Genomic DNA, 27,209 nt, shown 5'->3' on the forward strand with positions numbered 1-27,209 from the left:
TCTCCTAGAACGGAATCATAACTCTCAGCTTAGCTAAATTTAAACCAATCACCTACATTGTTCAAAAAGAGCTGTACCTCTCTGCCCTTGCCTCCAACCAAAGGAAGCAATCTGCCGTGGGTATTCAACGTTTACTTAAGCTGAGGACAGAAGATGGTTACTCGAACACCAGAGCAGCCAACCTTCCAAACGAGCATCATTTCCTCCTATGAGCTGCTCCAAGGCCTCTCCAGCTTTCCCTGAAGTTTAGCTAAGGGCTGGACAAATTCTCCTGGGACACCGTTAGAGCTTTGTGTTTTCTTCAAGGGCTATTTAATTAGCTAGGAGCTCCTCAAACAGCTTTCTGCATTTCTGCTACGTCTTCGGTGGGTCAGGCAGGCATTCTGCCATTCAGACCCAAGCTAAAACTCAGAGCTCTCCTAGAGTTATTTCCCTGCACAGTCCCTGAAGTTTCAGTGCTACGTTACTGTAACTGTGGGGAAAAAAAAAAAAAAGGAAACAATACTCACCTCACAGCACTGCATAGGTCTGCCCAAACTGTAGCTTTTTCAATTATACCTTCAAAAATCAGTTGGTGCTCACTTGAGCCTGTACCTGGAGACTGAAGATGAAGAAGAGGAGAGGCACCTGGAGACTGCAGACTGGTCCCTCTCAGAGCAGCCCACCTGCTATTAACTGCCTCAAATGCAAGGGCTGAGTCACTGCTTATTCTGTCTGTGTGGCAACTGTAAAAGTCAAAGATTTAGGCTTATTTCTGACTACAGCCACCTTGAGACATTCCATGGAGATTCCCTGCGCAGCTAGCATTGTTCACATGCCCAGCTTTTTCTCAGTTGTCAACTCTCTCCATTCTCAGAAGAAATTATTCCCCTCGGTCACAAGCTCTGATTGTCTCTAATCGCTGTAGAAGGCCCATGCTCTGTCTGTTTCAGACACTGGCACAGAAAATTTCCCTGCCACCCCTCTCTGTCCCACTGGTCACTCAACTGCTCCTTCCTGAGTTTGCCTTCTGCTGTCTCCAAAGTTCACAACTCTACTCAGTGATCCCCAAACCTGCAGTCGGTTAGCAACGGTACGCATTGACTCATGTCAGTGATGCAAGCTCTCTGTCGATATGGGCCCGATGTGCAGCAATCCCTGCCTGTCTGACTTGTTACTTATGTTCTGCTCTTCCCTTCGACTCATTTCATTTTTTGATACAATTCCTTGCTTCATTCAGTTGGCTGAGTAAAGCTGTTTGCTCCGCCAGCTCAGGGAAATAGTATTGTTGAGACCTAGAAGGAAAATTAGACCTTGAATTTGTTGCTCTGAGTTTATTTGGACCCTCTGTTGTGTAGCCACGTAGTTCGAGAGAGACAAGCTGCAGCCACCTGCGTACACAGGTATCTTGTGTGTCCTGCTGAGCCACGTCAGAGCTGCCCAGGTGACACCAGGAGCTCGGTGGGATGTGCTTGGTGCTGCTTGTGGCAGCCCCAGGCTGGGACCTGTCTCCATGGGTATCCGGCCTCTCCTCTCACTACAACCCCAGGGTAAGAGCGACCTTCCTCTGTGCCGGGGGGGCAGGTGTCCCTCAAGCACCTACATGTGGAAGGGGTCTGGGCTCTAACTGAACAAATAACGGGGCGGTGAGACCCAGTGCCGGGCAGGTGAAGCAGTTTATCCACTCTAGAAACAGGATGTAAGTAGATGAAGCTCCTGCACATACAGGTGGGCAGGGGCACCCTGAGAGCCTTGGCCTGCGGGCCATCTGCCCCCCTTAGAGCAAGCTGCTCAGTACAATTCAATCTGCTCCAAAAGGAGAGGTGCCATGAAGAAAATACCAGCAGCCAACTATGGCATCAGGAGAAAAATCCTTCAAAAAAGTTCTGTAGTATGTAGTTCTCCTGTACACTTGTCTCTCATATGCTCACTTATTTTCGTTTTTCATTCACTATCTTCTTTTAATTTCCTCAGAAGCCATTTTGACTCCGCAGAAACTCTCCCCTCCTTGTCCAGAAAAAGCTCATCAGCAAGAGCAGTCCATGCGCGCCTTCTCCACCAGCACTAGTAACTGCACCTGCACTGAAGCAAGTCCACTTGCACAAGCACCCAAACGCTGAGCACAGGCAATTGCTCCTTTGATCCCCAGGTCCTCCCTAGCAGCTCCAGTCTTCCCCATGTTCCTGCCTTGTAACACGAGAGGGGACACGGCCCATCCCATCTCAGCCGACAGCTCTGGCTGGCTGCACACCGAAACCAGGTGAAGAAAGAACGTTTCTCAGGCAAGTCCAAACCTGCTTTCGTGGCAGTCAAGATATGGGAGTGGCCGCAGACAGCAAGACAAGGAGTGGGGCCTCACACAGCTCTAACCCTACCTGGTCCCACACCCCGCCTGGACTTGTTACTCCGAGCCTGCATTTGTACCCTCATTACAAAAAGATCTCTTCTCCACAGGTGACTTGAAGTGTATTGGACACGTGCTGCTGCCCACGTGCTGCTGAAGCCAGCCATAAAGCTCGCCCAAGTCTTCTAAGGGAAGGAAAAATGACTGGCTTCTTCATGGAAGTTACTTCACTTGTCCTAGTAGCCCTACATTCATTTTGAATTTGCAGTGAGATTCATGAGAGAGGCCCCAAGATGTGACGACATCATGCAGAAATATAACTATCAATAAAAGCAAGTTAGAAAGGATGAGAATATTCTCTCGAATTCACCTGGCTGTCATTGCGTTAACCGAGATTTGTTCCAAGCGACATTCTAGGAAGCACCACGGCCCTTCCCAGTCAATTACACCCCAGGAACCAAAGGTCGAACCGCCACCTCTTCAGTGGGTGGGTACATGCCTTGTGCTCGCTTCCTCTTCCTCAGTGTTGGGGGAAAAGAAGGGTGAACATCTCCCCCTCGCCTCTCCCTGCGCTGCACAGAGCCTGTTCGGGCTGTACAAAGGGCAGGGCACACAGACGCTTTGGGGTTTCCTCCCTGTGGTGTGCTCTGCAGGGCGTTGCTAACCCAGACTTTACTAAAAAGGGCATTATTTACCCCAAACTAAACGTGGCATTTAGGATACCCAGCGCTGGCCTCCCCAGCCACACGGGGGCCGTCTCCAAGCTCCCGGGGGTGCCGGCGGAGCAGGGCCGGCCCTCAAGCCCAGGGCCAACCCCGCTGCCTGCAGCCGTGCCCGCAGCTCAGCCGCGGGGGCCGCTAACGGCCGACAGCCGGACCTAAACGGGCCCGGCCCCTGGGCCTGGGCCTCAGCCCGAACCCTGAGGGCCCAGAGCGGCCCCGGCCCCTTGACGGCAGGCAGCGAGCGGGCGGGCGGCCGGCCTGACGGACACCCGGACCGACAGACGCCCGTCCGACCGCGCCCAGCCCCGCGGCCGTTGTGGCACCTCACGCGCCGCCGCCACCGCCCAACGCCCAGCCCCGCCCCGCCCTGCCGCCCGCCCATTGGCTGCCGCCCCGCTCCTCCCTCCTCCCATTGGACGGAGCCCTCTGCCGGCTCCCGCCCCCTTCCCTCCGCCGCCGTGCCGCGATTGGCTAGCTCGTCCCCTTCCCTCCGTTCCCGGTTCCGTCTCCGCCAGCTGATTGGGCAGCGCTCTCCCTCCGGCTCCGCCTCCCCTCCGAGGCGGGGCGAGCCCTTTCCCCCCTCCCCACCTGAAGGGCGCACGGCTCCTCACTGGCCCGCTCCCCGCCGGCCCCGCCCCCCCCGCGGCGAGCCCCGCCTCCCTCTCCCCGCGCTCTCCCCCGCCTCCCCGCGAGGCCCCGCCCCTCACGTGACGCCCCCGCCGCCGATTGGCCGAGGCGGCGGGCGCTCGCGCTTCCGGTGCGGCGCGGCGCGGCGGGGCCGGCCGGGGCGCGGCGGCTGCGGGAGCTCCGCGGGAGGCGGCGGCGGGCATGGAGCGGCCCGGGCGGGCGGCAGCGGGCGCCCAGCCCCGCGCTAACGGTTGCGGCGCGGGGCACGGGGCGCTCCGCAACGGCTTCGTGCGAGGCCTGCCCGGCACGCAGGTGGGTGCGGCACCGGGCGCCGGAGGAGGAACCGGGTTTGGAAGGCACCGGGGGGGAAGGGAGCGGGCGGGCGGGCGGGCGGGGGAAGGCGGCCCCGTCACGGCGAGGGAGCCCCGCTGGGGGCTTCCGTGGTGGTGGGGGGCGTCCTGGGAGGGCACGGCGCGTCTGCGGCGCTGCCGCACAGCGCTGGGAGCGGGGGGCTGCCGGGCGGACGGTCGTTAAGTGCCTCGGGGGCAGCTCGCACGCGTGGGCGCCGTCCCGAATGGGTGGGGAAAAGAGGGAAAAGTAAGGACCGAGGGGGACATGATGCTTGTGCAAGAACGCCTGTGCCTGGGCTCCCGAGAGAGGCGAGAAGAGATGGGAGATGGAGATAACGCGAGCGGGTTGGTGGGAAGGGGAAGGGAAGGAAAGGCACTGGTACAAGGAAGTGTTGCAAACGCGGGTGTTGTATCCTGAAAAGCCTGGAGCCTGTGAGAGTGTAGCTGAGATCCGGGACAGTACCTCACTGTGTCCGCCTGGAGGGCTTCGTGGGGCGGGGAGGCTTTGCCTGTTTTAAACAATGTGAAAAAATGTGCGTAACCCTACCTAGGGCATCTCTGCTGTAAGTCACTAGAGTAAGTCTTACTAGATTTTTTTTCTCTATATATAAAAGTTTAGGTGCTAGTGAATTATTCTTACGCCACAGGTTTCAGGTTGTCCTCACAGTTCCCGCTGTGGTGAGAGACTCCACTGGCTCTTTACCGCTATTCTGGCGTGAACGGAAGAGGGTGAAAATGCTCACCTTAACGTAGGCTGCGTTACTTTGTCCCCTGCTGGGGTCTGAAGTGCTGCTCATTTCCCTTGGTAAGAGGAGAGGGGAACCTGCCGCCTACCAAAACTGCGCGGGAGCTGACTTTGGCTGCCTTGGAGATTAATGAAATACCAGCAGTGGCTGGGAGAGGAACAATTTGAAGTTAGGGTTTCAGTATATAGAAACCCTTCTGTTGAAATGCTGAGCTAAACAACAGCTCTTTCTCCTCCTTTCCTGGGAAGTCCTGCGTTCCGATTACTTTGATTCTGCAAACAGTTCATCTCTGTAGAAATTCAAATGCAGCGAGCGCAACAACCTCACTGTAGGTACCTTTGTTAGAGCAGGTCGAAGAACTACCTAGCAGTTAAAAATTGTGGGATGCTCGAAAAAAGTGAGTAACTTGTTTCTGACTCTGTGTACAGTTAAGGAAGTGCATAATTAGGAAAAGTAGTAACTTATGAGTGGGTTCAAAACTGTTGTAGTGCCATGTAACACCTACCACACCGTGTGAGATGGGGGCCTGACATCCCAAAGGGCATTGTCCTGACAGGAGGAAATGAACTCAGCCAAGAGAAGGAAAGTCAAGTAGAAGAACAATGAAGTTACCTCTCCAAGCTGCGCGTGATTCTGCTTCTTCTGTCCTTTGGTCTGTTGGAGAAATGCTATTTGGGATCTATTGAGGCACTTGTGGGAATAATAGAGTGAAGGCAAAATTGCCGTTTCTTCCCGCAGTGCAATTTGGGACTGGAATGTGTTTCTCCAATGCAGTGTTTTGCTCTGAAGCAAACAGATAATATTTTTTTAAGACTTCGTTGAATAAATAAGTTCCTGTTGGAATAGGGAGATTGGGGCATGTTGAACAGGACAAGGTGCGCTTATTTTCCATGATAACTTACAGCAATCTGCCTGTTACTGTGAACAGAATTTCAGTAATATGTTTTTTTAGGCGTCTTAATTGAGCTTCTCTTGTTAGAATGGCTTCTATTATACTTGTAGAACTTGGAGAAGAAATAATCTTAAACTAAACAAATAGTTGGAACGTAGGGTTTAGTTCTCAAGTTCTTATTTTCTGTTGTGCACACTATCTCCAAGTCAGTCACATAGGAGCTGGAGTGATACAAACAACTTGTAAATTCCTTGATGATTCTGGAAGGTCTTCGAGTGCTCTGCTGGAGCAATCTCCAGATACTTATTGTACACGTCCTTTAGTAAACAGAGTTTCATACTACTTCCTCAGGAAGGGAAGGAATAGTTTGGTTTAAAGAGAGGAGGAGGATGGAGTTGCTTTCCTTTAAAGCTGTTACACATCCTGAATTTTCACAGCTATTAAAAACAGCAGCATGGATTTTTTTTCTGAAAATGTTGTTGTGTACGTGCTGAAAATAGCTTTCGCTGTCCTGTGATCTGTGTGCGCTTTTTAAGAGAACAGGCTGATTACTTGTAGGCTCGTCTCCTGAGATGATTCAGGGGGCAGTGGGATGCTGGCTTCGTCCTGGTTTTATAGACGCTTTTGGCTGGTGTCAGACTGAGCGTGACTTCTTTGGGAGAACGTGCTTATGAAGCTGCGTGCAACAAATACGGGAAGTTTTTCTCATTACAGGGAGTTAATGACGGCAGTGATGTGAATAAACCTTACTTCAGATGAAGGCTATGATAAGATAACGATTTTGATTAACTGCCCTGTGCACTAATATAGAAAGGAATTGGAGTACAGAATTCTGTTTTTTTTTCCCAAGTGTCTGTGCAAGTATAAATTGCAAGTACTTATGACAGACAGGAGAAAAAAAAAAAAGCCTTGTATCTTAACTAAATCTCATAAACTTATTCACAAGGAAGTGAAACCGCATTGAGTACTGTGTCCGGTTTTAAGCTCCCTAGAAAGGCAGTGACATATCTGCATGAACCTCTGAATCCACTGGGGGACTGGCAAGAAGCTGAGGAGGCTGGAGCACATGAGTAGAGGCTGAGAGAGGCAGGCTTTGCTCGGCCTCAAGGTTCCCTGCTGCCCATTTAGGCCTATTTAGGTCAAGGATGTAGAGAAGATGGTGCTAGACTTCCTTGGAATTGCGTGGCAATGGGATGAGAACCAACGGATGTCTTTTGGAAGAATGGGAAACTTTTACTAGATAGGAGAACAAATATTATTTCCATGAAAGCAGGGAAATAGTAGGAGTGTAGCAGAGAGGTGGTAGACTGTCCATCCTTGGAGGAGTTCAAGTCTAGGTTGGACGTGGCCCTCAGCAACCTGCTTGGAGCTGGGGGTTGGACGAGGTGGCCCCTGGAGGCCCTTTCCAACCTGGGTTATTCCGTGACAGCACAGATAGATGGATTGCAGGAGAGTATGCCGAAGTTTAGACATAGTATTTAATCCTTGAACCCCTGTAAAAATGTATGCCTTAGGGATTTTAGCCTAAGGCTAAAGGCTGAGGCTTGCGTCAGGCCCGAAGAAAGAAATTACTACTTTCTGCCTCCTGCTTGGCTTTTTGATTGACTGCGAGTAGTGCATCAGTAACAGAAAACTGAACTGAGTGGAAAATTGGCTGACCTAGAAAAAACTGGTATCTCCTTCACATGGTTTTAATTGATAAAACTGTGTTTCTGAAAAAGCCTATCTGTACATGAGGATACTTCTCTAATACCAAATTTAATTATAAAAGGCTGAGCCTTTGTGAAAGGAATAGCTGCACAATATTTAGCTGGTTAAATGAAAATTAGAAGCCATCATATTAAATTAGTAGATCTAGTGTCATTGTCAAATGTGTTTGAAAATTTGTGTATCTGTCCTGGTATAGGAACCAACACTTGTGGTAGCTGCTGGTGTGGCTGGTTTCTCCTACATTTGAGTGTGTGTTACTGGAAAACCAGTTTGGATAAAATGTTAAGATCGTTCAATTATATTGGGACTGTCATTTCAAATTAGGCTAGTGATAAGTCTTAAATGCTAAAATAAATTGTAAATATATGCAAGTTCACTTTTTGTTAGTGTACCTACTTTAGTGATGTCATCATGTAATACATTGTATTTTCCTAATTGTACAGCAAAAGCTATTTATGTGTTCCTAAATGTCATGCTTTCCAATTGTTGACAAAAAAAAACCAAACCAACAAAGCTTTATCTTAATTATCTACTGACTTTTCTCTAGTAGGGGCATGAAACATTGAAGGCCTTGTTGAAGCTGGGGACGTAACTACTGACCTTCATTAAGAAATCACTTCTAGGAAAAACAAAACAAAACTATGTTTAGTTGAAAAGTGCAACCCTGAAGTCGTCTTATAGTTGAAGAAGCAGGAGTTTAAAACCCACCACTTCCTGAACTTCTCATGTTTGGAGAAAGGAAAAAAAAAAAACAAAAACGAAAAACCCACCACCAACAAAAAAACGAGAGTATGTTTTAATGAACTTTAAGAACGCTTTCAGAGGTACCTGAGAGCCTATGGCTTGGTCTGTTAGTGAACCACTGGACTTCTGTCTTTGAAAATCTTCATTGTAAACTGCACTCCTAAATATATATATATATATATATATATATATATATATACATTCAGTCATTATCAACATGCTGTACACCTCAAATCAATTGAACATACCAGCTGAGGTAATCTTCTAGATTTAAGGTAATTAAGGTACCTGTATCATATGCTCAGTTACGAAGATTGTTCCTGCTTGTGTGGATGTGGCAAGTACATCTTAGTTATCAAAGGAGTGAGGAATTCATTGGGAATCAATACTTGCAAGCCAAAATACTTGATAATACCTACTAACAAGAACAAATATTTAATTAGGAATACGATAGAGTGCTAAAGTCTGTTCTGTAAAACAAGTTTCCCTCCTGGGACTTTTTTCGAAGGGTTAAATGTGTTTCAGAGCAGTGCCTTCTAATTTTGGTAGCGAACACATTTTAGTGTTTTTACCCATGCAGCAGTTTGAGATCTGAAATCAAAGAACAAAGCAGCACAAGAAAAGGGACTGGAGGTGACAGGAAGAAGTTACCACGGGATACAGTAATACCTTAGATGTAGCCGCCTATGGGGAGCGATCGCTTAATGCTGTAGTTCCTTTAGTGATTGATTCTCGTAATTCTTTTTAATCAACGTGACTGCTTGTGACAGCGGAGATGCATCCTAGAGGAGAGGTGCATTCAGTGTTTTTCCGTGTGTTCCCTGTAGTTGGCAGGAATCTTTGACAAAAAAGCAATCAACACTTGGAAGCAGTATTCCAGATCATGCACCTAAAAACAGAAGCTGTAAGCCTGCTAGTAAAATTCCTGCAGTATGTGTTGTGTGTGTTAATGAGAAGCTACTAAATTTTAATTAGAGCTGTGCTAAGTTGTGTTCCAGCATAAATACACCTTCTAAGGTATTTACATCAAGTCTACCAGGTTCATCAGACTTTTTCCTTGCAGCGAGAAATAGAAGAGTCTCCTTAACACAGCACACTGTGGTTTGCCCAGGTTAGCAGCATAACCATCACTCTTTCTGCGTGTTGCACTGGTGACATCTGCTCTCCCTGAAGTACGTGCCTGCTCTACGAGATATTTAGCTTGGCAGATGCTTTTAATAAGCAACTTCATGTAAAAGATTCCTTGATTAAATCCTGTTTCTGTTGTCTGCCGTAGTGTCCACATATGTTGCCGTGTTTACGCAAGGCTTTTGTCTTCTGACAAAGCTGCTGCAATGCTCCTGGAGGTTCAGCACGGTGACCTGCCCTCGGTCTGAGTGCTTGCCTTCTGGGCGCTCCCGTGCATCTGCCCACTGGTACTGTGCAGGCTTTGTTTAGAGTTAGCTCTCAGCCGAGCTGGCTGCTGACGCAGGTGTAACAAATACACTGAAACCCCTTTTTCCTATCGGCTTTCAGAAAGGCGCTTTTAACAAGCAGAAAGTCAGGCTCAGAATAACGCCAGCTTTGTGTGGGACCTGTCGTGGCTGCTGGCAGTGGGAGTATAATGCTGAAGTCTGTATCTGTTCGCTGGATTCCTTATACCCACTTCGTAAATCCATGACATGTGGTACGGTGCTCCTTCTCTGAAGATCTAACCGAATCTGGGCGAAGGAAACTAGTGCAAGGCACAAGTAAAAACAAGTTTTCTGTTAACTGCTTTTTATTGTTTGCATTTTTCTCATAACCCCGATAACAGTTAGAGTTGTCTGCACATCTGGTAAGATAGCGGAGGTTGTAATTGGTTAAGCTTGTGATTAGCTACATATCTAGTTGTGAATTTATGCTTGGTGGGGTGGCTAAATGGGAGCTGTTTTGTGTAGGTGACACCGTTCTGTCCCTGATGTCAGATGGCCTGTAATCATGCTCAGGTAACTGTAAGAGATAGCGCAGTAAGATTATTACACGTGATATTTTTATACTTGTCATAAAATAATTTGAATAACTTGAGATAGGCAGAAAATCCTTTTCTGTCTGTGTGGAGCTGGAATCTGATTCCCAGCTTGATCCCCTGGCTGAAGGCACTGCAAGATCTGATGCTGTCTGGAGGCTGTTTAACGTACAGCTTTGTGCAGTAGTTGGGCAAGAACATGAGTTTAGGTGTACTTGCGCCGTGTGTGCACAGCCACGATCCCACCCTTTGTACCAGAGATACTATCCCGCTACTTGTAGGGATTCTCATTTATAGGATGAACCAGATCTGAAGTGAGTTTTGTAGTGCCTTGTGAGTTGGAGCTGTTTGTCAGCAGGCTGGGGAGATGATTATTATTAGGTGCGCTGATGTGTTCAGCTTAGACCACAAACGCAATCCTTTCTGGCTGTAGCTATATGATGCTGCTCCTCAGTAATTGTTGGCAGTAATATTGTTTCCTGGGGTTTGTTTTCCCCCAAAGCTTGGAGCAGCACAGGCATTACCTGCAGCTGATTTGTGATGCCCTTTCTTTGCTGCCTTCTGTGACCAGCTGCCTGGTGCTCTGATTTTTCTCTTGCAGCTGAGTTACTTAATGGGATGGTGCTCTTTGGTGTACGTATGTTCTGGGCAGTGTTACCCCAGGAAACATACATTTATGTGAGCATATACCTGCTTTTTTGAACCACACGCGTAGATGAACACTGACTTTGTCGTCTCCACTTAAATGTGCAGTAAATTCTTGCTCAAAGGTCGTGGTTTTCTTTGCTATGATAAGGTTTATTTGCTGAAGCCATAAAAGTCTTAATCTTGCAACTCTTTTTTTTCTGAAACTAATCTGTACCCGTCTTTTTTCTTGGTCTCTGAAACTGAATGTGCTTCACCTTTGCAGCAGACTTGGAGCTCGTAGCATGTAAGCTTTTGAAGGCTAACATGGACTTCTAAAGCGTTCTTGAACAAATAGGCTTGTACCTAAAACGTGGCTATGAACATCTCTTCTACAGGCAGTTCCACAGTGTATGTACAATCATTATATGCTTCACGAAGAGTCCACATAATTGTATTCAGAGTATTTCTTTAACATTTAATTCAGATATAATAGCACAGATGTTTCCCAGCTTATCTTGTAGCTGATACAAGAGTATAAGGATGTACAAGCACACTGGTGGAAGAACACCAAGAGGTGAAATAGATTTGAGTATGTGTTGAATCAAGAGAGATATTCCCGAAAGGGTCTTTCGCAGTGAAATGTTACTTTTGGCAATGTAGAACTTGTTTAGTTTTAGCATTTTCCACAAGCAGAGGCACCTCTAAAGAACTGGAAAAAATAATATTTACTTACTTTTTTTCTGATTAAAACTGCATTTTATATATGTTATTTTTATAGTAGCTAATTTTTGGTAGTAATTAACCTCAGATGCATACCCTTAGGTTATAACCTTTCATCTCTTCCAGGTGAACTTCCACTTACCTGTGAAAGACATTAAAAGCCTTGATGTGATCTCTATTAGATGCTAAGTAATTTGAGAAGTAGTCATTACCATTTGTCTGTCTGCACATCCAGAAATCAGCTCCTCATAGACAGCCACAGGTAGTAGACATGTCATATGTCTCCTCCGAGTAGCTGCTGTTCGCAGCCTAGTCTGGCAGTGCGAGGAATCAAAATTCGTCTGTAATTCATCAAGCTGTGAGACTGTAGTAATGTGGAGCTTTGCTGCATGATCTTTCTCAGGTCTGGATGCGGTAAAATTCTACGGCTTCATGAATTGGAGCTGTAGCGATACAGTTGAGGGATCTTGAGAGTAATAGTGAAGAGAAAGCTTTCATCAGTTTTCCTTTGCAGTGTTGCATCACCAAGTCTGTTGGTTGTCATGCTGCTTCTGCCCTTCCTGTTCCCTAACAGCTGTTGATTCTTGTATGCTGAGAGCTGTTGAATGAGTTTGTGGCCTGAAGGTTGCTTGGGTCTAATAAATAGCCCTCTGCAAATCATTGTATATCCAGCCTGGATCAGTTCAGTGCTGGAGGGATGCTATGTTGAAAATCAGATTAGCCTTAGTTGTGCAAGGCAGAGAGCAATGCAGATGGCTCAAGGTGGAAGCGAGTGGGACAGGGGAGATCCTTTGGTTGGCACTGTTCCCGAGGAAGGCATATTACGAAGCTGTGGCCTTGATTAAAGACCTTTAAACTGCCTTCGTCTTAGCTGAAATGTGGTAAGCTTGGTGTTTCCTACACCTGTTCGAAAGTTTTGAACTTAAGCCACCACTGTAGGCAGTATGGTTTTAAAGATACTTCAGTATTAAACCCTGCCTCAAAGCACATCAGTTATTTTTAGTTTAGCTATTTACATCTGGCACGAGTGCTGCTGCTAAAAGATGCTCCCGTGGTGTCTTTGCTGTATTGTTTCCGTGCATGCCCCAATTCCAAACCTGCACAACCCCAGTGACTGAACTGAGACTGAAACTTGATTTTGCTCTGCTGCTATCTCAATGTGTGTTGGCAAAGGGGAAGAGGCAGAAATGACTACTGGGGGAAAGGTGGCATTGAAGTTTGTTGCTCAATTCTTGACTGCATAGCTATAGCATAATTGTATCTTAAGAGCAGACCCTGGCTTCTGGAAAACTATGTTCAAGATAGTAATACCAGGATTGAAATACAGACTTGCTTCAGCATCTGGGATGAACAGTTGCTGGTTTTCAAATAATGCGGTGTGTGGTTAGGCAAACAAGTGTGTGCGCTTTCATTGGTTCCTAGCTGTTAGAGAGGCTAGTACAACTCTGGCTTCCTTTCCCATGTGATAATAGTGTGGATGCGGTGGGAGAGTAACTTAGGTTGTTCTGCTGGCCCCCACCCCTCACTCTGCTGTTGTCCTTTCCTGATGTATTTAAGACTATCCTCTTCCATAGGTGTTGATGTTTCTTTGGCTGGAATATTTAAAAAATACATTTCTTCTTACATTTGGCTATAAACTGCATTTTGAGTACAGTCCAGAGAAATTCAAGTGGCGTCCGATGTAAATCCTTGTCCCAGCCATTTTCTCAGCGTGCTGTTAATATAGGCATTTATTGAAGCTGATCTCGGCTTCCAGCTATTCCTATCCACATCTGGCAACACCCTTCATAATGTATTTGGACACCGTAAAGTTACAGAATTATATGCCAGTAAGTAGTCTTAATCTGCCTAGATTCCTAGGCTTAGGGAAATGGCTATGACTTCTGCCAGGTAGTACTGGCAAAAATAAATAAATCTGTTTTGCAAGGAGTAAGACTTCCCAGCTTTGCTGGAAGTAGGGGATTTATATCTTGGACTGTGTTGTTTCACACACAGCTGTTCTATGATAGGGTGGTTGTTCTGTAACTTCGAAATACACGTAGCAATGTGCATCTAGGGCAAGGTTTCTTGGTCTTGACCCACTTATTAGATCTGGATTTTTAATTTGTTTCTTTGAATGAGTTAACACTATGACATTTTTTCCCACCCCAACGTCATGTTGAGTGAGCCTTGTAGCTGCAGAGATTTTTCTGGAATAGTCTCAAATAAGATACATTGCAGTGATCGTACTTGAGATGCCCACGTATTATACAACAGGTCAAGTTCTTATTTTCAGGAGGTAGTATTGAAGTAACAAGATGACTTGTGGTCATACACACTTGTAGTGTGTACTTGGCACAGAAAGCCTTTCTTTGTTCTGGGTGCTGACATATATGCAATGTGGAGCCTGTACACAATGACATTTTGTCTGACATGTCCACCACATGGATGAGGGCAGCATTTACGTCAGCATCTTTAGGCTAAGGCTATGGAGACACACAGATGATACTTGTTTTCTTGCAGTAATGTAGGTTTCTCAAGTAGAGTCTCGTTTGATACTGTCCAGTTAGTTTTTCAGTTTTCATAATCCTGAGAATGCATTGTTTAGCTTAATAAAACTGTTTATTACTATTTCTGGATTTTTTGATTGTGTTTTCTCTGCAGTATGTCTGGGAAGTCTCACTGTTCTGTGACTTTGGTTATATCAAAACTTGGTGGACGAGGAGGCTTTGTCACAGCAACCTTGTGTATGGGGGCTGATAGTGTTTGTTAATAACAACTGGACCTAGCTGGAAGGGCTTTGAGACGGGCAGGGGGAATGCACAACTTGGAACCCATCAGAGTGACTACTCAGAAATGCCTGCCTGATGTTTCGTTAATGAGTATCTCACAAGTACCTCTCTTTACATTCTTGCTTTAGGTAAATCATGTTGTGCACAATGGAGGATTATACAAAAGGCCTTTCAATGAAGCTTTTGAAGAAACACCGATGTTGGTTGCTGTGCTGACCTACGTAGGCTATGGTGTTCTCACTCTCTTTGGGTATCTGCGAGACTTCATGCGGCAATGGAAGATCGAGAAGTGTCAAAACGCAATAGAAAGAGAAGAACAAAAGGTAACCACTGGGAAATATCAATGTTTAGTGGGAAATTGTGTGGCTGAGGCTATAGTTCAAGCATTTCTTTGTAGAGCAGTATTGCTCTGTTTTCTGCTGTTTTCCTTACCTTCTAAATACCCAATATGTTATGCTACTACTGGTGTGTTGTTATACAAAAATATGTTTTAGTTGGGTTATTTTTTGGTGGACCAGTTACGTTGTCTGCTTCACTGCAAAGCTGTATCAACAGTTACATCAGCATACTGAGAGCAGCAGAAACAAGGGTTTGAGGAAGAGAGACTTGATCTGCCAGCACCAGCAGCTACAGAAGTGCTATTCGAAGGATCTTCCAACCTAGACGATTCTGTGATCTGGTTTGAGTTTCACAGCAGTGGGAGGCTTTCTAACACTGCTCTGGTAGCCATCTGTTTTGATTTGGAAACATGCTATTAATTCTCTTTAGCTTGAGTAGTTGCAAAGAAAATCTTGTGTGTAAGAACCTGAGCACAAGCTGGGTGATCTTAAACTCACATGAGGTCCAAGACACTACTAGTGGGTTAGCTAATAAGTAATTAGAGGTACTGACTCTTGGTTTAATGATAGCATTTAAAAAAAAAACAAAACCTATTAATGAGAGCTGCTGTTACCAGGTAAAAGGTCTTGCCAGCTCCAGCAGTTAGTCTGAGATAAATAATTTTGTTGTTTAAAATCATTTTTAGAGTCCCCACTGAGGTTACAGTTAAAAAGCTGCCATTTAAACTTGCAGTTCACAAGGCATTTCCTGCTAACTCTGTGTGAGCCCTCTTAGCATAGTGTGAATACCAGTGAGCTTTGTTCCTGAAGTGGAGTGGATAGGCTTACTCTAGCTCGTTGGGGTTCTGGTTTTCTCAGCCGCTTTGGGGAACTGATCTGGCTTATAAACTTTAAGGCAGTCCGATTTTTGCTTGCTGGTTTCTGGTTCTCTGGGTGGCCACGTGAGCAGTTGGCTATCAGAAAATAAGGGTGGGGGGAGGCAGGTCAGGAATGCAAACAAATAACTATGGATGGGGGGGTGGAGGAGAAAAGACAAGACTCCTTTTGGAGGCAGCACTGGGGTGAAGTTGACATTATATTATGGTAGATCAGCTAAGATACAGTAAAGCAACCAATGCCTAAAATCGTTTCACAGTAGCTTCTTTGTGTAAGTACCGTGAGGTGGAATTAAGCTGACTCATAGTAAGGCACTTAATTCCAAAACAGAAACATCCTTATAGGAATTTAATGAAGAATAGATACTACATATTCATTAACAGTACAGGAAGTTAAATTGACACTATTTCCAAAACTGACTTCTGGAATCAGGAAGTAAAATCTTGATCTGTTATAGCAGTTACAGTATCTGAATAAGCATTGCTAGCTAAATCTCTGTAACTTGATGTGTTCTTTAAATTCGTTTCAGCTACTTTGTTTTATATCACCTGAGACACTGTATTTTTGTATGTGTAAGCTAGAAATAGAAACAGAAAGGAGTAAACAGCTGTAGAAATATACCAAGGCTAGATATCAGAATAAAAGTTGAAATGTTGGCTCATACTCATGGTACCTGAGGATTTGAAAGGGCCAGCTGAGGGTGTTGGTGCAAATTAGATCAGTTACTCTATACGGTAGTTATTGTATTTTGGTTAAATGCTTGTTGTGTTACAAACACGTATGGTGCAATCCTGCTTACAGTAGCCCTTTTCTGTGAGAGCAGTCATGAGGAGGAGACCTCGTGCAGCAGTTGTAATTTGGGGGTATATTATTGATGTGAGGCTCTCCATAAAGACTGTTACACATGATGCGAGCAAAGAGTTTGTTAGCAACTGATTTTCCTAGTTCTAAAAGAAATTTAGTCTTAACCTTTTTTTCCTTTATAAAGAAATCTTAGTATTGCTTCCTCACCTGAAAGAGATTTGTTTAACAAGCATACCTCCTGGACAGATGAATTGAAACCCTTTGTCTGTGGATCATGGCTTGCAGGGAAGAGCTGTGTGTGTTCTGTTTTTGTTTTGTCCGTAGGATCTCCATGGACGGATCTAGTGAGAAGTGCTTTTTATCTGAAGGATCTGTTTGCTGTGTGGTATGTCATGAGTAGCTCAGTGAATACTGCAGCAGAGTGAAAAATGGGAAATCCTGTATTGAAGAGTTTTGGTGTTGAAGAAATCCCAGTGTAGTGCACTTCCCTAACTCAAGCTTCTAGTGCTTAGGTAGGAACAGCTGTTTCCAATATTGGACAAACAGCAAATTGATCATGTGAGATCCAGAACTTGCAGCACTTAACCTCACACTTCGGTGCTTTGAGCTTTGTTTGCCTGCATATGAATTGTTGCAGTGTATCTAGTGTGGGAGCCAGGTTTTATTTTGGTATAGGAGGGTGCTCAATGACTTCTTTTGAAACAGTTTGTCCTGATTTTCAAATATTTGAATCTATCAAGCTGCTGGCTGACAGCCCAATCATCTTTTAGTAAGGAAATAGATACCAATGTGCATAAAATTACTTAAAAAACTTTTTTTTAAATACATGTAGTTCAGAGGAGCCCTGCAGTTGTTCTGAAGTAGTGTCTGGCAGATTTGTAACCTCTATGTGGAAAGCAACATTTTTCGTACATAAATTTTAAAGAGCTAGCTAATTGTTTTTCCTAAGTATCAGGCAAAAGGGTTAGCTTTAGCTTTCTGAAATAATTCTTAAATTACTTTGTAGGTGAAGAGTTCAAAGCAAAGCCATTGAGAGTAACTGTAAATGAACAGTGTGCAAAGATGTTTTGTGTGAGCAGAACTAAATTACGTAGTGTGAGGATGGATTTCATACGGGGCTGAATGAACTGGTCCTGAAAGTCATGGAACTGAAGTATATCGGTGTTCTGTGGTGTATTCCTGAAAGTGATTGCAGTGTACAGCATAGAGTAAGCTTAGGTGCAAAATGTGGTGTTAAAAAAAACACAAACATTTAAAAAAAACACCCTTCAGTTTTTGTATGTTTTGGAGGGCGCTTCATTTCAGTAGAGCAAATCCTTCCTTAAACAGTCACTTAACAGCATGTGTACCAGAACTAAAAAATGAAAGTGGATGGGACTAACTTAAAGAATAGGCTTTCTAAGAGGTTTATATTGGGACTGTCTCTGACAGTGGGTAAATTCCTTGTTATTTATTAGAGAGCAGTGCATTGCAATGAATGATTCTAGAAAAACTAATATTCACTCACCAACGATACACAAAAATGTAGAAAGGAACAGGCTTTGCTAGTACGGATTTCCAGGAATTAGTCTTTGATGGGTTTTGGCTTCATTTAAAACCTATCCAGCTGGGCTTTTCCTGGAACCCCCTGTTATGTAGCACATCCTGTCAGAAACATTATCAGCCTCTTTTAGGCACGGGTGAGTGGAAAGATTAACAGTTCTCAATTACCCTGGAGTCTGTTTATGCATATCCAGTTTAACCTAATGCTTAGTCATAACCTTCTCACTTGCTGTGCTCGTAGTGTTTTACAGGTAGGATGAAAGCTGCTTTTACATTTATCCCAGTCTGATTTCCTTACTGATTACATTGTATATGTTGTATATGGGAGCAAATATCTAAATGAGAATGCTAACTCTGAGCGTAGAGAGGTTTCTTGCCAATGTAGAACGTACTTCTAGCATTCTGTGATTCATTTGGGGTCTTCAGCGGGATTCCTGTGAACAAGTATCTTAGGGGCAGTAAGCTGGAGTCCTTTGCCTCAGTGTTTTCTTAGCATCTGTACAGCTCGTTGTAGGCCCACTGAGGATACAAAGGCTACCCACAGTTGTTGCTCCACGTTTTCCTGACTCACGTAGCAGGAGATAGAACTAGTATTTCTGCTTCCTTTCAGAAGTCTGAAGTTTGTTGTAAGTGTTGACTTGACTTCCATTCAGAGCTTGTTTTGTATTATCAGGGAATGCTTTATGTGAATTGCAGATAAGCCTCGCTGGTGCTCATAGCACCATTTGTTAGCTTAGGTGCAATGCCGAGAGAACTTGGCTATAAAAGCAACATAATCACTGCATTTGCATGTTGCCATGCCCCAAGCTAATGGTTACAAAGCCCTCATTATGACCTTCATTTGTAGTATTAATTTACAATATGATGAAATCTTGGGTTTACAAATCACCTGTGCTAAGGTGCTGCATCCCCAAGGGAGAACTTTGTATTTCCCTTGTTTCACTCTTTTTTTTTTTGAAATTGCTGTATCTTTCAGGCTTCTGGGAGATCGCTATTATTTAGGTTTCTGCATCTGGCTTCACTTTACTAAGTGGGATGTGTTCTAGGCTTCAACTGACAGGAACAGAACTGTTTAGGATTTCTTAGCTCCGTGTTAGTATCATTTCAGATGGAAGAACATGTTCCTTTTGCTCCCTAATTTGGGAACAGTATATCCTTTGCAGTTGTTTGAGTGGATGGTTACTCGGAAGATTACTCAAAGAATCAGCTTACTCCTAGAATGTTTTTCCTCCAAATAAAGCAGTTCCACCTAAGGTCGATATCTCTTTTTGGCTACAAAGACTGGTGGATTGGGAATAGGATGAGAACTTGATGGAATAAATAATAAGCTCCAAAGATCATTTAAATGGAGCAGTGACTGCTTCCAGCAGAGCAGCTAGGACACTGTTGCAATAAAGCACTGTGGTTACAAATGCCAAACATTTGAAACAGTATGGATTGAGAGACTTTTGCCTTCCCAAAATGTTTTTTTTTGTAGTTGAAAGGTTTGAAAATATTTCATTTCCATGAGGAACTCAGCTGGCCTTTTTTCTATTCTCCTTGCTGCTCTCTCTCAGGAATGCCCCACCAAAACAAACAAACAGCAGGCAAACCGTCTGACCCTGTGTGCCAGCTCTGAAAGAGGGTTCTCAAACTCCAAACTTGTTTCTGAAAAGTAGTTGTAGAAGCATACAGACAGTTAGTCGCTGCTTGTTTGCTGTAGTTGAAAGCCTGTAGTGGTTTGCAAAGGTACAGTATCCCTACCGTCTCCCGTTTTTGTGTTCTCAACTGCGTGGGTCAAGAAAACCTCTCGGTGGGATTAGGATTATTGAGGGAACAGGTAGTTCAGTTTTTCTTCATGCCAAGATGGCACTACCTGTTTATCCTATTTCAAGGAACCCTCTTATAAGAGCTAGCTGGGAGTGGCTTATTGCTGGGGGTGAAGGGGAGGATGTACGGAGGGGCAGACATTAAGCTGATGCATCACGTAAAGCACATTGCTATAATCTTGGTGCTTCCCTGGTACCCCCAGAAAGTAAGGCTAGTATCCTGTATTAGACATTAGTTCCCTTACCCATAACTTGCTCCTTGAATTCCTGTTGAGTTTTAAGACACTTTTTTCCTTAGGATAATCTGAGATTTAGAGAACTCTTACTTCACAGTTAAATCAATTTCAAGTTATGCTGTTGGCTTGTAAGATCCTACTTGCATTATATCTCTCGGTGGTGTCAACCTGTTGTGGGTGATCATCTTTATCTCACCAGCTGAGCTTGTTACTCTTCCTGCTTTGTCAGCCTGGCTTTCAAAATAAAGCATACTTTATCTGATCAGAAATCTGAGGTGAGATTGGACTGTATCAGCCCAGGCGTACCTGCTGGAGTTAGTACAATGACTCACTTCCAGCCTCCACTCCTAGCCAAGAACCTGGGATGAAGTTTCAGTCGATTTCCTGGGTCACATAGTTAGTGTGCTTGAATAACTGCTGCAAAGCTGAATTGTCAAGCAAGGGTGGTTAAGAAAAGCTGAAAATGGTTTAAAATGTTTCAGTAGCTTATAAGTAGATGTAATAAGTTCAAATCCCTCAAGTATTGTTCTTCTAATGTGCCAATTTTTATTTAACCTCTTTGCTTCCCCTAGCCCTATAAAATGCTCTAACGGAGTTGGATGCTTTTGGATAACTATTTGGATTCTGTGTCACGAGTCAGGATTTCACTCTATTGCCTCAAATATTGTCATGCATATCAGGACTGTGTATCAGAGTACAGTAGCAATGTAACTTTTCATATATGCAGATTTTGAATGTGTTTTTCGATACCAAGGTGTTTTTCTCCATTGTAGCAGTGGCCAAGTTTTTTAGTGGTTCAGGCTTGAAACTAACCTTCTGCCTGAGACAGTGAGATGCTGAAGGTGAGGAAGGATAGAACTGTGTAGCTACTTCAGGAAATGAATGACTTTCTGTAGGATTACAACTTTATCACCTGACTAGCTACCCCTGTTAAGCTCATTTGACAGAGGACTTTCAGAGAAGACATGACATGCGTGAAATGATGCCGAACTGTAAAGTAAAGGAATATGGAAGAAATAATTGCCCTTTGGTGTATCTTAGCTCATAGAAATGCTGCCTGCCTTTGAGGTCGAATATACTTGTGATTGATTCCCTGGAGGAGACAACACTGGCTAAGTTTGGTTTGTTTTTCCATAATTGAAATGATGGAAACGAGTATCTTTGTGCCTTTTGGGCATGTCATTATGCGCAGGCAAAGCAGAGGGGGAGTTAGGTGCAGCTATGTCTACTTGGGAGTTAGTTCTTTGGGGCTTTGTCTTTCCTGTGCAGCTTCTGGTAGGAGGATGCTAAGAGGTGGACCTAAATGCTGCTTTTACTCTAAGCTGAAAGTTGTGAAATCATGAAATGTGGAAGGTAAAGGGAAAAAAAGTCCTCTTCCTTCAGTTGAGCATTGCACATAAAAGCTTGTCAGTGCTCATTTGTTTGAGATTATTTAAAAAACTGGCGTAAATACTCCCAGTTTTGCTTCAGTAGTATAAATGTCAGGCTAGTACTAGCATTTGGTCAGACAGATATTCTATCTTGCCTATCATGTCACCTAAAATAAAATGCCTCTGTCCATGTTTTCATTCCTATTGTGAAAAACAGGAAGAAATGTGATGCTGGCTCTTACCCTTGTCATGAAGTCTACTTTTTCCTTTTGTAGATTTTTACAAAGGCATGTTTTTGTGACAGTAGGAAATTAATTATGCATTCTTACTGTCACTGGATGTCAAACTTCCCTTTAATTGAAAAGTAATAATGGAATCTTATGACTTTGGTACGTTTTAAGTAGGCCAGAAAAACATGTTCTTGAATGCTCAGATGTCCTTGCACTTGTCACACTTAGTTTGACGTTTTTGTGTGTTATCCATTCAAGACAGCCACTTAGTTTTCCTGAAAAATGTTGGAAGGGAAGCTAGAATTCAGGAAATGCTCATGCAAAGAAATCCTGTTGGACTTGCTTGATGGATGATAAGCTGTGATGAACAGAGGTGCCATAATGTAGCTTAAGAGTTTGGATTCTGTGCTAAAAAAAAAAATGTGGTAAGCTCTAAGAATGAACTCTCTGATAATAGTAATGCTGCTATATTAAATGCATTTCTTACGTATGAAATAAAATATAGCAGAGTACCTCAGTTTTAAGTCTTTGTATATTCAGGAAAGCAATGCATACTGTCTGGTGCAAAAAAAACGATTGCATATTCCCTTGCTCTGCATAATTCTGAAGACTGAATCCAAGTCTGTTGTAAAGATTATACACCCATGCATCCCACAAAGTGGGTTTTTGCTAGTTTCCAGGTAGATTGTCTCCTTGACTAACCAATGAAGTCGGCCATCAGGTTGATAATAGAGCTGGAACAAGAGCCAAGAGATTTCAAGTCGCAGTCAAGTTCAGAGAACAAGACCTCGTTGCATCGTTAGGACTTTCCAAGTCAGTTTCTGTATTGCTTTTAGCACACTCTCACCCATACATCAGAATTTTTGAGGCTTTACAACTTGAAGCATGACCTAATGCTGTGTCTGTTTTTTTTCTAGTTGTGATTGATGGCTTCTAGATGATAAGAGCTACTTAAGGTTTGATGAAAAGTAACTAGAAAAAGCATGCCTGTTCTTTACTAAGCTTTTTATTTGTTATACACAAATAAGCACCGACTGTTGAGGAAACCTTTGGGGCAGAATCCTTGGGGAATCTTTGGGGATTTGCAGATTGAAAAAATTTGAAAATCACATTTAGCAGGTAGACTTTGCACCACTACTTGAACCTCTTCAGTTGCTGTCTTTGTTTTGCTGCTGTATCACCTTCAAGTAATTTTGTGCTGGTATGTACTTGCAGAAGTAATAATACTGTATTTAAAATGCTTTGGGTGGAATTGGTTTCAGGAGTTGAGTGAAGAGCTCTTAACTTTCTCCTGTGTTTTCTTGACCTTTCATTTTACAAATTGTGTCAGAAAACAATTTATTCCTCTTATTTCCGATTTGCTGTGATACATTCTTTCCTCTTACTTGGAGTGCTTTTGATGTGTTTCAGGACTTTGTCCCATTGTACCAAGACTTTGAAAATTTCTACACCAGAAACCTCTACATGCGCATTCGAGACAGCTGGAACCGTCCAATCTGCAGTGTGCCAGGGGCCAAAGTGGACATGATGGAGAGAGTTTCCCATGACTATAACTGGACATTCACGTGAGTCAAAATTGAAGGAAAGGCTTCCAACCGTTATTTTTAGTTAGGGAGTCTATGAGAGCAAGTTAGAGGCTGTGAGGTTAAAGGAGCAGCGAATTATGTTTGAGTTGTCCACTGGCTTGAATTAAATAATTTTGTTGTTTTGAACCACATCTGGCCACCAAGATTATTTTTATATAATCTTTTGATATTAACGCCTACTAATGCCTCTGACTATGCTAAGATTTAATTGGCCTGCTCCTATAGTAAAATTAATGTCTTTGTGTGTGATGATCAGAAGCTGGGGTAGGTAGTTACTTCAGATTGCATTACTACTTGTGACTTTTTGTGCTGGTTTAGAATCAGTCCAGATACTTGATTTAAATGTTGATGCTGAAACTGAATTTAGCATGATTGATTTGAGTCAGAACTGAAATAGACTGAGGAAACAAAACGAGAACTTTAAGGAGAGGGTTTTTTACAAATTGGAAATGACATACCACAAGTTTGTGTGAAGAGGTTTGCAGCATAGCATTTGGTGAAACTAGTCGTGTCTCTCCTTAGCTTTCAGGAGGAAAATAATTAAAACTTTTTTCCAGTAGACTTCTTCCTTAATCTCCTTGTCACGTAGCATTAGCACAGCAGTGCCAGATGTGTTTCCTTTCTGCAGTTAAAGGATATCCTGCTTGAGGGGCTGCCAAGTTAATTGATCTAGAGTCCGTATTTTGTAATCGGGAAGAAAGTTGTATGTTCCTGGGATGGTGAAGGGGGACATGTCACAGAAACAACAAATAGATTGAGAAGCCTCAAGCAATGCTAGATACAATAGCATAAATGCTTCTTAATGTGTAAACTGTTGTGGGAACTTCCACTTTTAGTTTGAGACCACAAGAGAGGGAGAACATCTTTTTCACTGATAATTTCAGTTTCATAATGAGGGTCAACACTGGAAGAAAAATGCTGTTGGTTCTATTGACTTTTTTAATGTTTAATTCTAGGAAACAGAAATAAGAATCTTCTGGTGTAGTTGGTTTTACAATTGTATATGTGCTAACTTGTGATGTTTTTAAAACACAGGTATACAGGGAAAGTGATAAAGGGCATTATTAATATGGGTTCCTACAACTACCTTGGATTTGCACAGAACAATGGGACTTGCCAACAAGCAGCAGCTAAAGTTCTGTCCCAGTATGGAGCTGGGGTGTGCAGCACTAGGCAGGAGATGGGTAAGTTGGAGTAAGATAGGATGCTTCCTGACTGTATGTTTCAAAGTCTTTAAATTTGATCTCAGGTCTTTTAAGCATTACTTGTTCCAGCTCTTGAACTTCAGACTAAGCAATAAAAGAGTCATTACTTTAGTGGAGACGACTTGCTGGGTGTAGTTTATACAGGACTGCTGTTTATTTGCTTTTTTTCCTGATGTGTGTGTGTGTGTAGTTTTTTTTAGTGTTCCTTACAGTCTTTATTCGAAACCACATACTGGTTGATGGAAATACTTCTTGTAGAATACAGCAGTAGTGAAAGCTTCTCACTCTGAATTTGTTTTATGTGCAGGAAACTTGGACAAACATGAGGAGCTGGAAAAGCTAGTTGCCAGATTTCTAGGTGTGGAATCTGCAATGGCATATGGAATGGGCTTTGCAACCAACTCTATGAACATTCCTGCTTTAGTTGGCAAGGTATGGCTCACGTTACTAGTAAAAGCATGGCTAACAAAGACCATGATGGTCCAGTTTTCTAAAAGCTATTTATTTTTTCTTCAGTGACAGCCCTTGCAGATATTTTCTGTGGAAACTATAGGTTGCAGTACGCATCACTGACCTTTGCCAAAATCTTTTGGGCAACAGCATTCTAGGAAATGATAGCACTCGATCTCGTCCTCTTTCTGGGAGAAAGCATAGCATGTTATGGCTTGCTTCCTCAGGCTACTCATTAGTATATGAAATGGTGGCTGATTGACTGAAGGTATTTTGATGCTCTTCAGACACTTCAGAAGTGACTGTTGTGAGGCACACAGATGAGCTGAACTGCATGTTGGTACATAAAGGATTTATTGTTCGAGTGACATCTGAAAAATCCTTACTTTGAAGGAGCTAAGTTCTCCTAGAAAAGCTATTCAAGAGAAGTAAGGTGAAATGGAAACGCTGATTATATCTACTGCGTGCCCCATAAAACAGTACGCAATGCAGCCTGAGTGTCTTGCATCTCAAACTAGTTTTAAAGTTATTGGAAAATGAAATGGAACAGAGTTCTTTGTATCTTCTGGTGCAAAATATATGTTCTCTTAGCTGCTATCTTGAGCAAAATAATACAAGTACTGGAACTATTTATTCTTTTTGAAGATGGTTCACTGTTAGCCTAGCATTACAAACCTATTTGTCCCTGTGTAGTGAATTATTTCTTCCTTTATTCCACTTATTTTTCTCCTTTCTGAAATCACTTTCAGATTATGAATTTGCTGCACTTGTTCTTCACAGCAACTTTTCCTCCTGGTGATTCTGTTTTTGACTAGCTTTAGTGTCTTCCTACTCTTCATGTTATCTGTAACTCTGAAGCAACAGTGTCTACTTAACATACCAAGAGAGAAGAGGCATTATGTTTGAAATACCAGATTTCCACTTTTTTTTAATTTATTTATTTTGAATATGATGCCTGAGAAATGCAGTGTTTCACATCTAGTCTTTTCTGGAGTCAAATGTCTCTACAAAGCTATGTTTTTAATGATGTATCCTTATGTCTTTTACTCGGTTTTTGCTGCTTCTTGTCTTCCCACATCTCCCTGATTTCTCTTGGATAGAAAAATGATACATAATTTCTGAGAGAACTTTTGGATTTAGAAGTCTACTTAAACATACCTTTGACTGTCTGTGTGTTCTGTTGTAAGTCAGAAATTGCCTATTATCGCAGTTAGTCAACCTTTCTTTTTGTGTATGCGGATCCCACTATATCTTTAATAGCTTATCAGAACATCCTTGAGACACCTCACGCAGCTCCTTAGCTGTCACATTTGAACTTTAACTGTTTTTTACAATCACTGAAAGAATCTGAACAGTAAATACCAAGGTATGTATTGTAGCTGTTTTCATGCAGGACTTGCACGTTTAATAATCCAGCTCTTTTCATGTTCAGATGGATACAACAATCTGCACTGTGTTAGTAATAAGCCTACTTAGTTTTTGCGCACTTTATTTGAAGTAGTAAGAAGTTTTTGCCTCATAACCTTAGAAATGCCCTAATACTCAAGTGAATACTCCAAACAGAAAATGTTCTCTTCGGAAGAAAAGAGTTCCTGTCAAATGAACCCTTTAATGGTTTGGAACATTCACTAAATGCGTTTTCATTTGGCTGCCCAACATTGCTCCTTGCTGCAATTTTGATTTCTTCATTGTCTGCAAATAAAAACTCACATAAATCAAATCTTGAGTTCTGGCACCACCCAGTATATGATTGGCTGGGTGTGCATAGCCTGTTTTTTCAATGCTTTGTCAGTCTTCAGTGAAGCCGAAGGACTCCTGTGCTTGATTAAACTTTTGGGCTCTCATCTCATGACTGTTTGTGTTTTTCTGCATGTCCTAGATAGATTTTTGGGGTACAAAATTTCTTGGAACATGAGTTCTTGGACGTTTATTACATATTACTTATTACAAATATAATCAGTAATGACAATATCATTTGGCCAGGAGTTGTTTCTTTGGCAGTCACTAATACAACTTGAAACTAATTATTTACATTATATCTGGGCAATTATATTAAAACTTACTAATTAGCTTAAAACACAAGCCATTGCAATAAAGTTATTTGTGTATGTATTACTGGACTACCAGTTCTGTTTTTGCTCTGCAGAATCCTTATATACGTGACTTACATTGCTATGTAATCCACTCTTAATAGCAACAAATATGACCCGACAATTCTAGGATTTTACTCTACCCCTGTAATGTGGTCAACCAAAAGAATCCAAAAGCTTCATCAGCATCACCCAGGCTTTGTGCAGTGTGCCTTGTCAACAGTAACTTCTACTAAGCAAATGTTGAAAAGAGGTACAGCTAGGTATACGTTGGAAGTTGTATTTTAGCACTGTTAAAGCATCACTAAAACCAGGTCTTTCTGCACCTGGTGGTCTTCAACAGGAGACCCACTGTTAAACAGACAAGTGATCAGCTGCTTCGTACAGTCACTGCCAAGTATGGTGAGCGTGGACAACAGGTAATGTGGGACTTAAGGATTATATAGTCAGAAGTC

General features: G+C 43.1%; 1 protein-coding gene across 2 annotated transcripts in view; it reads left to right on the forward strand.

Annotated features, from left to right (window-relative positions):
* Positions 1-3,842: 3,842 nt before the first annotated feature.
* The window catches only part of SPTLC2 (serine palmitoyltransferase long chain base subunit 2), a 69,371-nt gene continuing 46,004 nt past the window's right edge, over positions 3,843-27,209 (forward strand). For both annotated transcript variants that reach the window (XM_040558305.1, XM_040558307.1), the window contains exons 1-5: positions 3,843-3,984; positions 14,348-14,542; positions 22,834-22,988; positions 24,045-24,193; positions 24,522-24,646. In XM_040558305.1, coding sequence (XP_040414239.1) covers positions 3,874-3,984; positions 14,348-14,542; positions 22,834-22,988; positions 24,045-24,193; positions 24,522-24,646 — 735 coding nt within the window. In that variant the 5' untranslated portion in view covers positions 3,843-3,873. The remainder of the gene's footprint in view (positions 3,985-14,347; positions 14,543-22,833; positions 22,989-24,044; positions 24,194-24,521; positions 24,647-27,209) is intronic.

Source organism: Cygnus olor, chromosome 5, assembly GCF_009769625.2.
Source record: "Cygnus olor isolate bCygOlo1 chromosome 5, bCygOlo1.pri.v2, whole genome shotgun sequence".
Taxonomy (NCBI): domain Eukaryota; kingdom Metazoa; phylum Chordata; class Aves; order Anseriformes; family Anatidae; genus Cygnus; species Cygnus olor.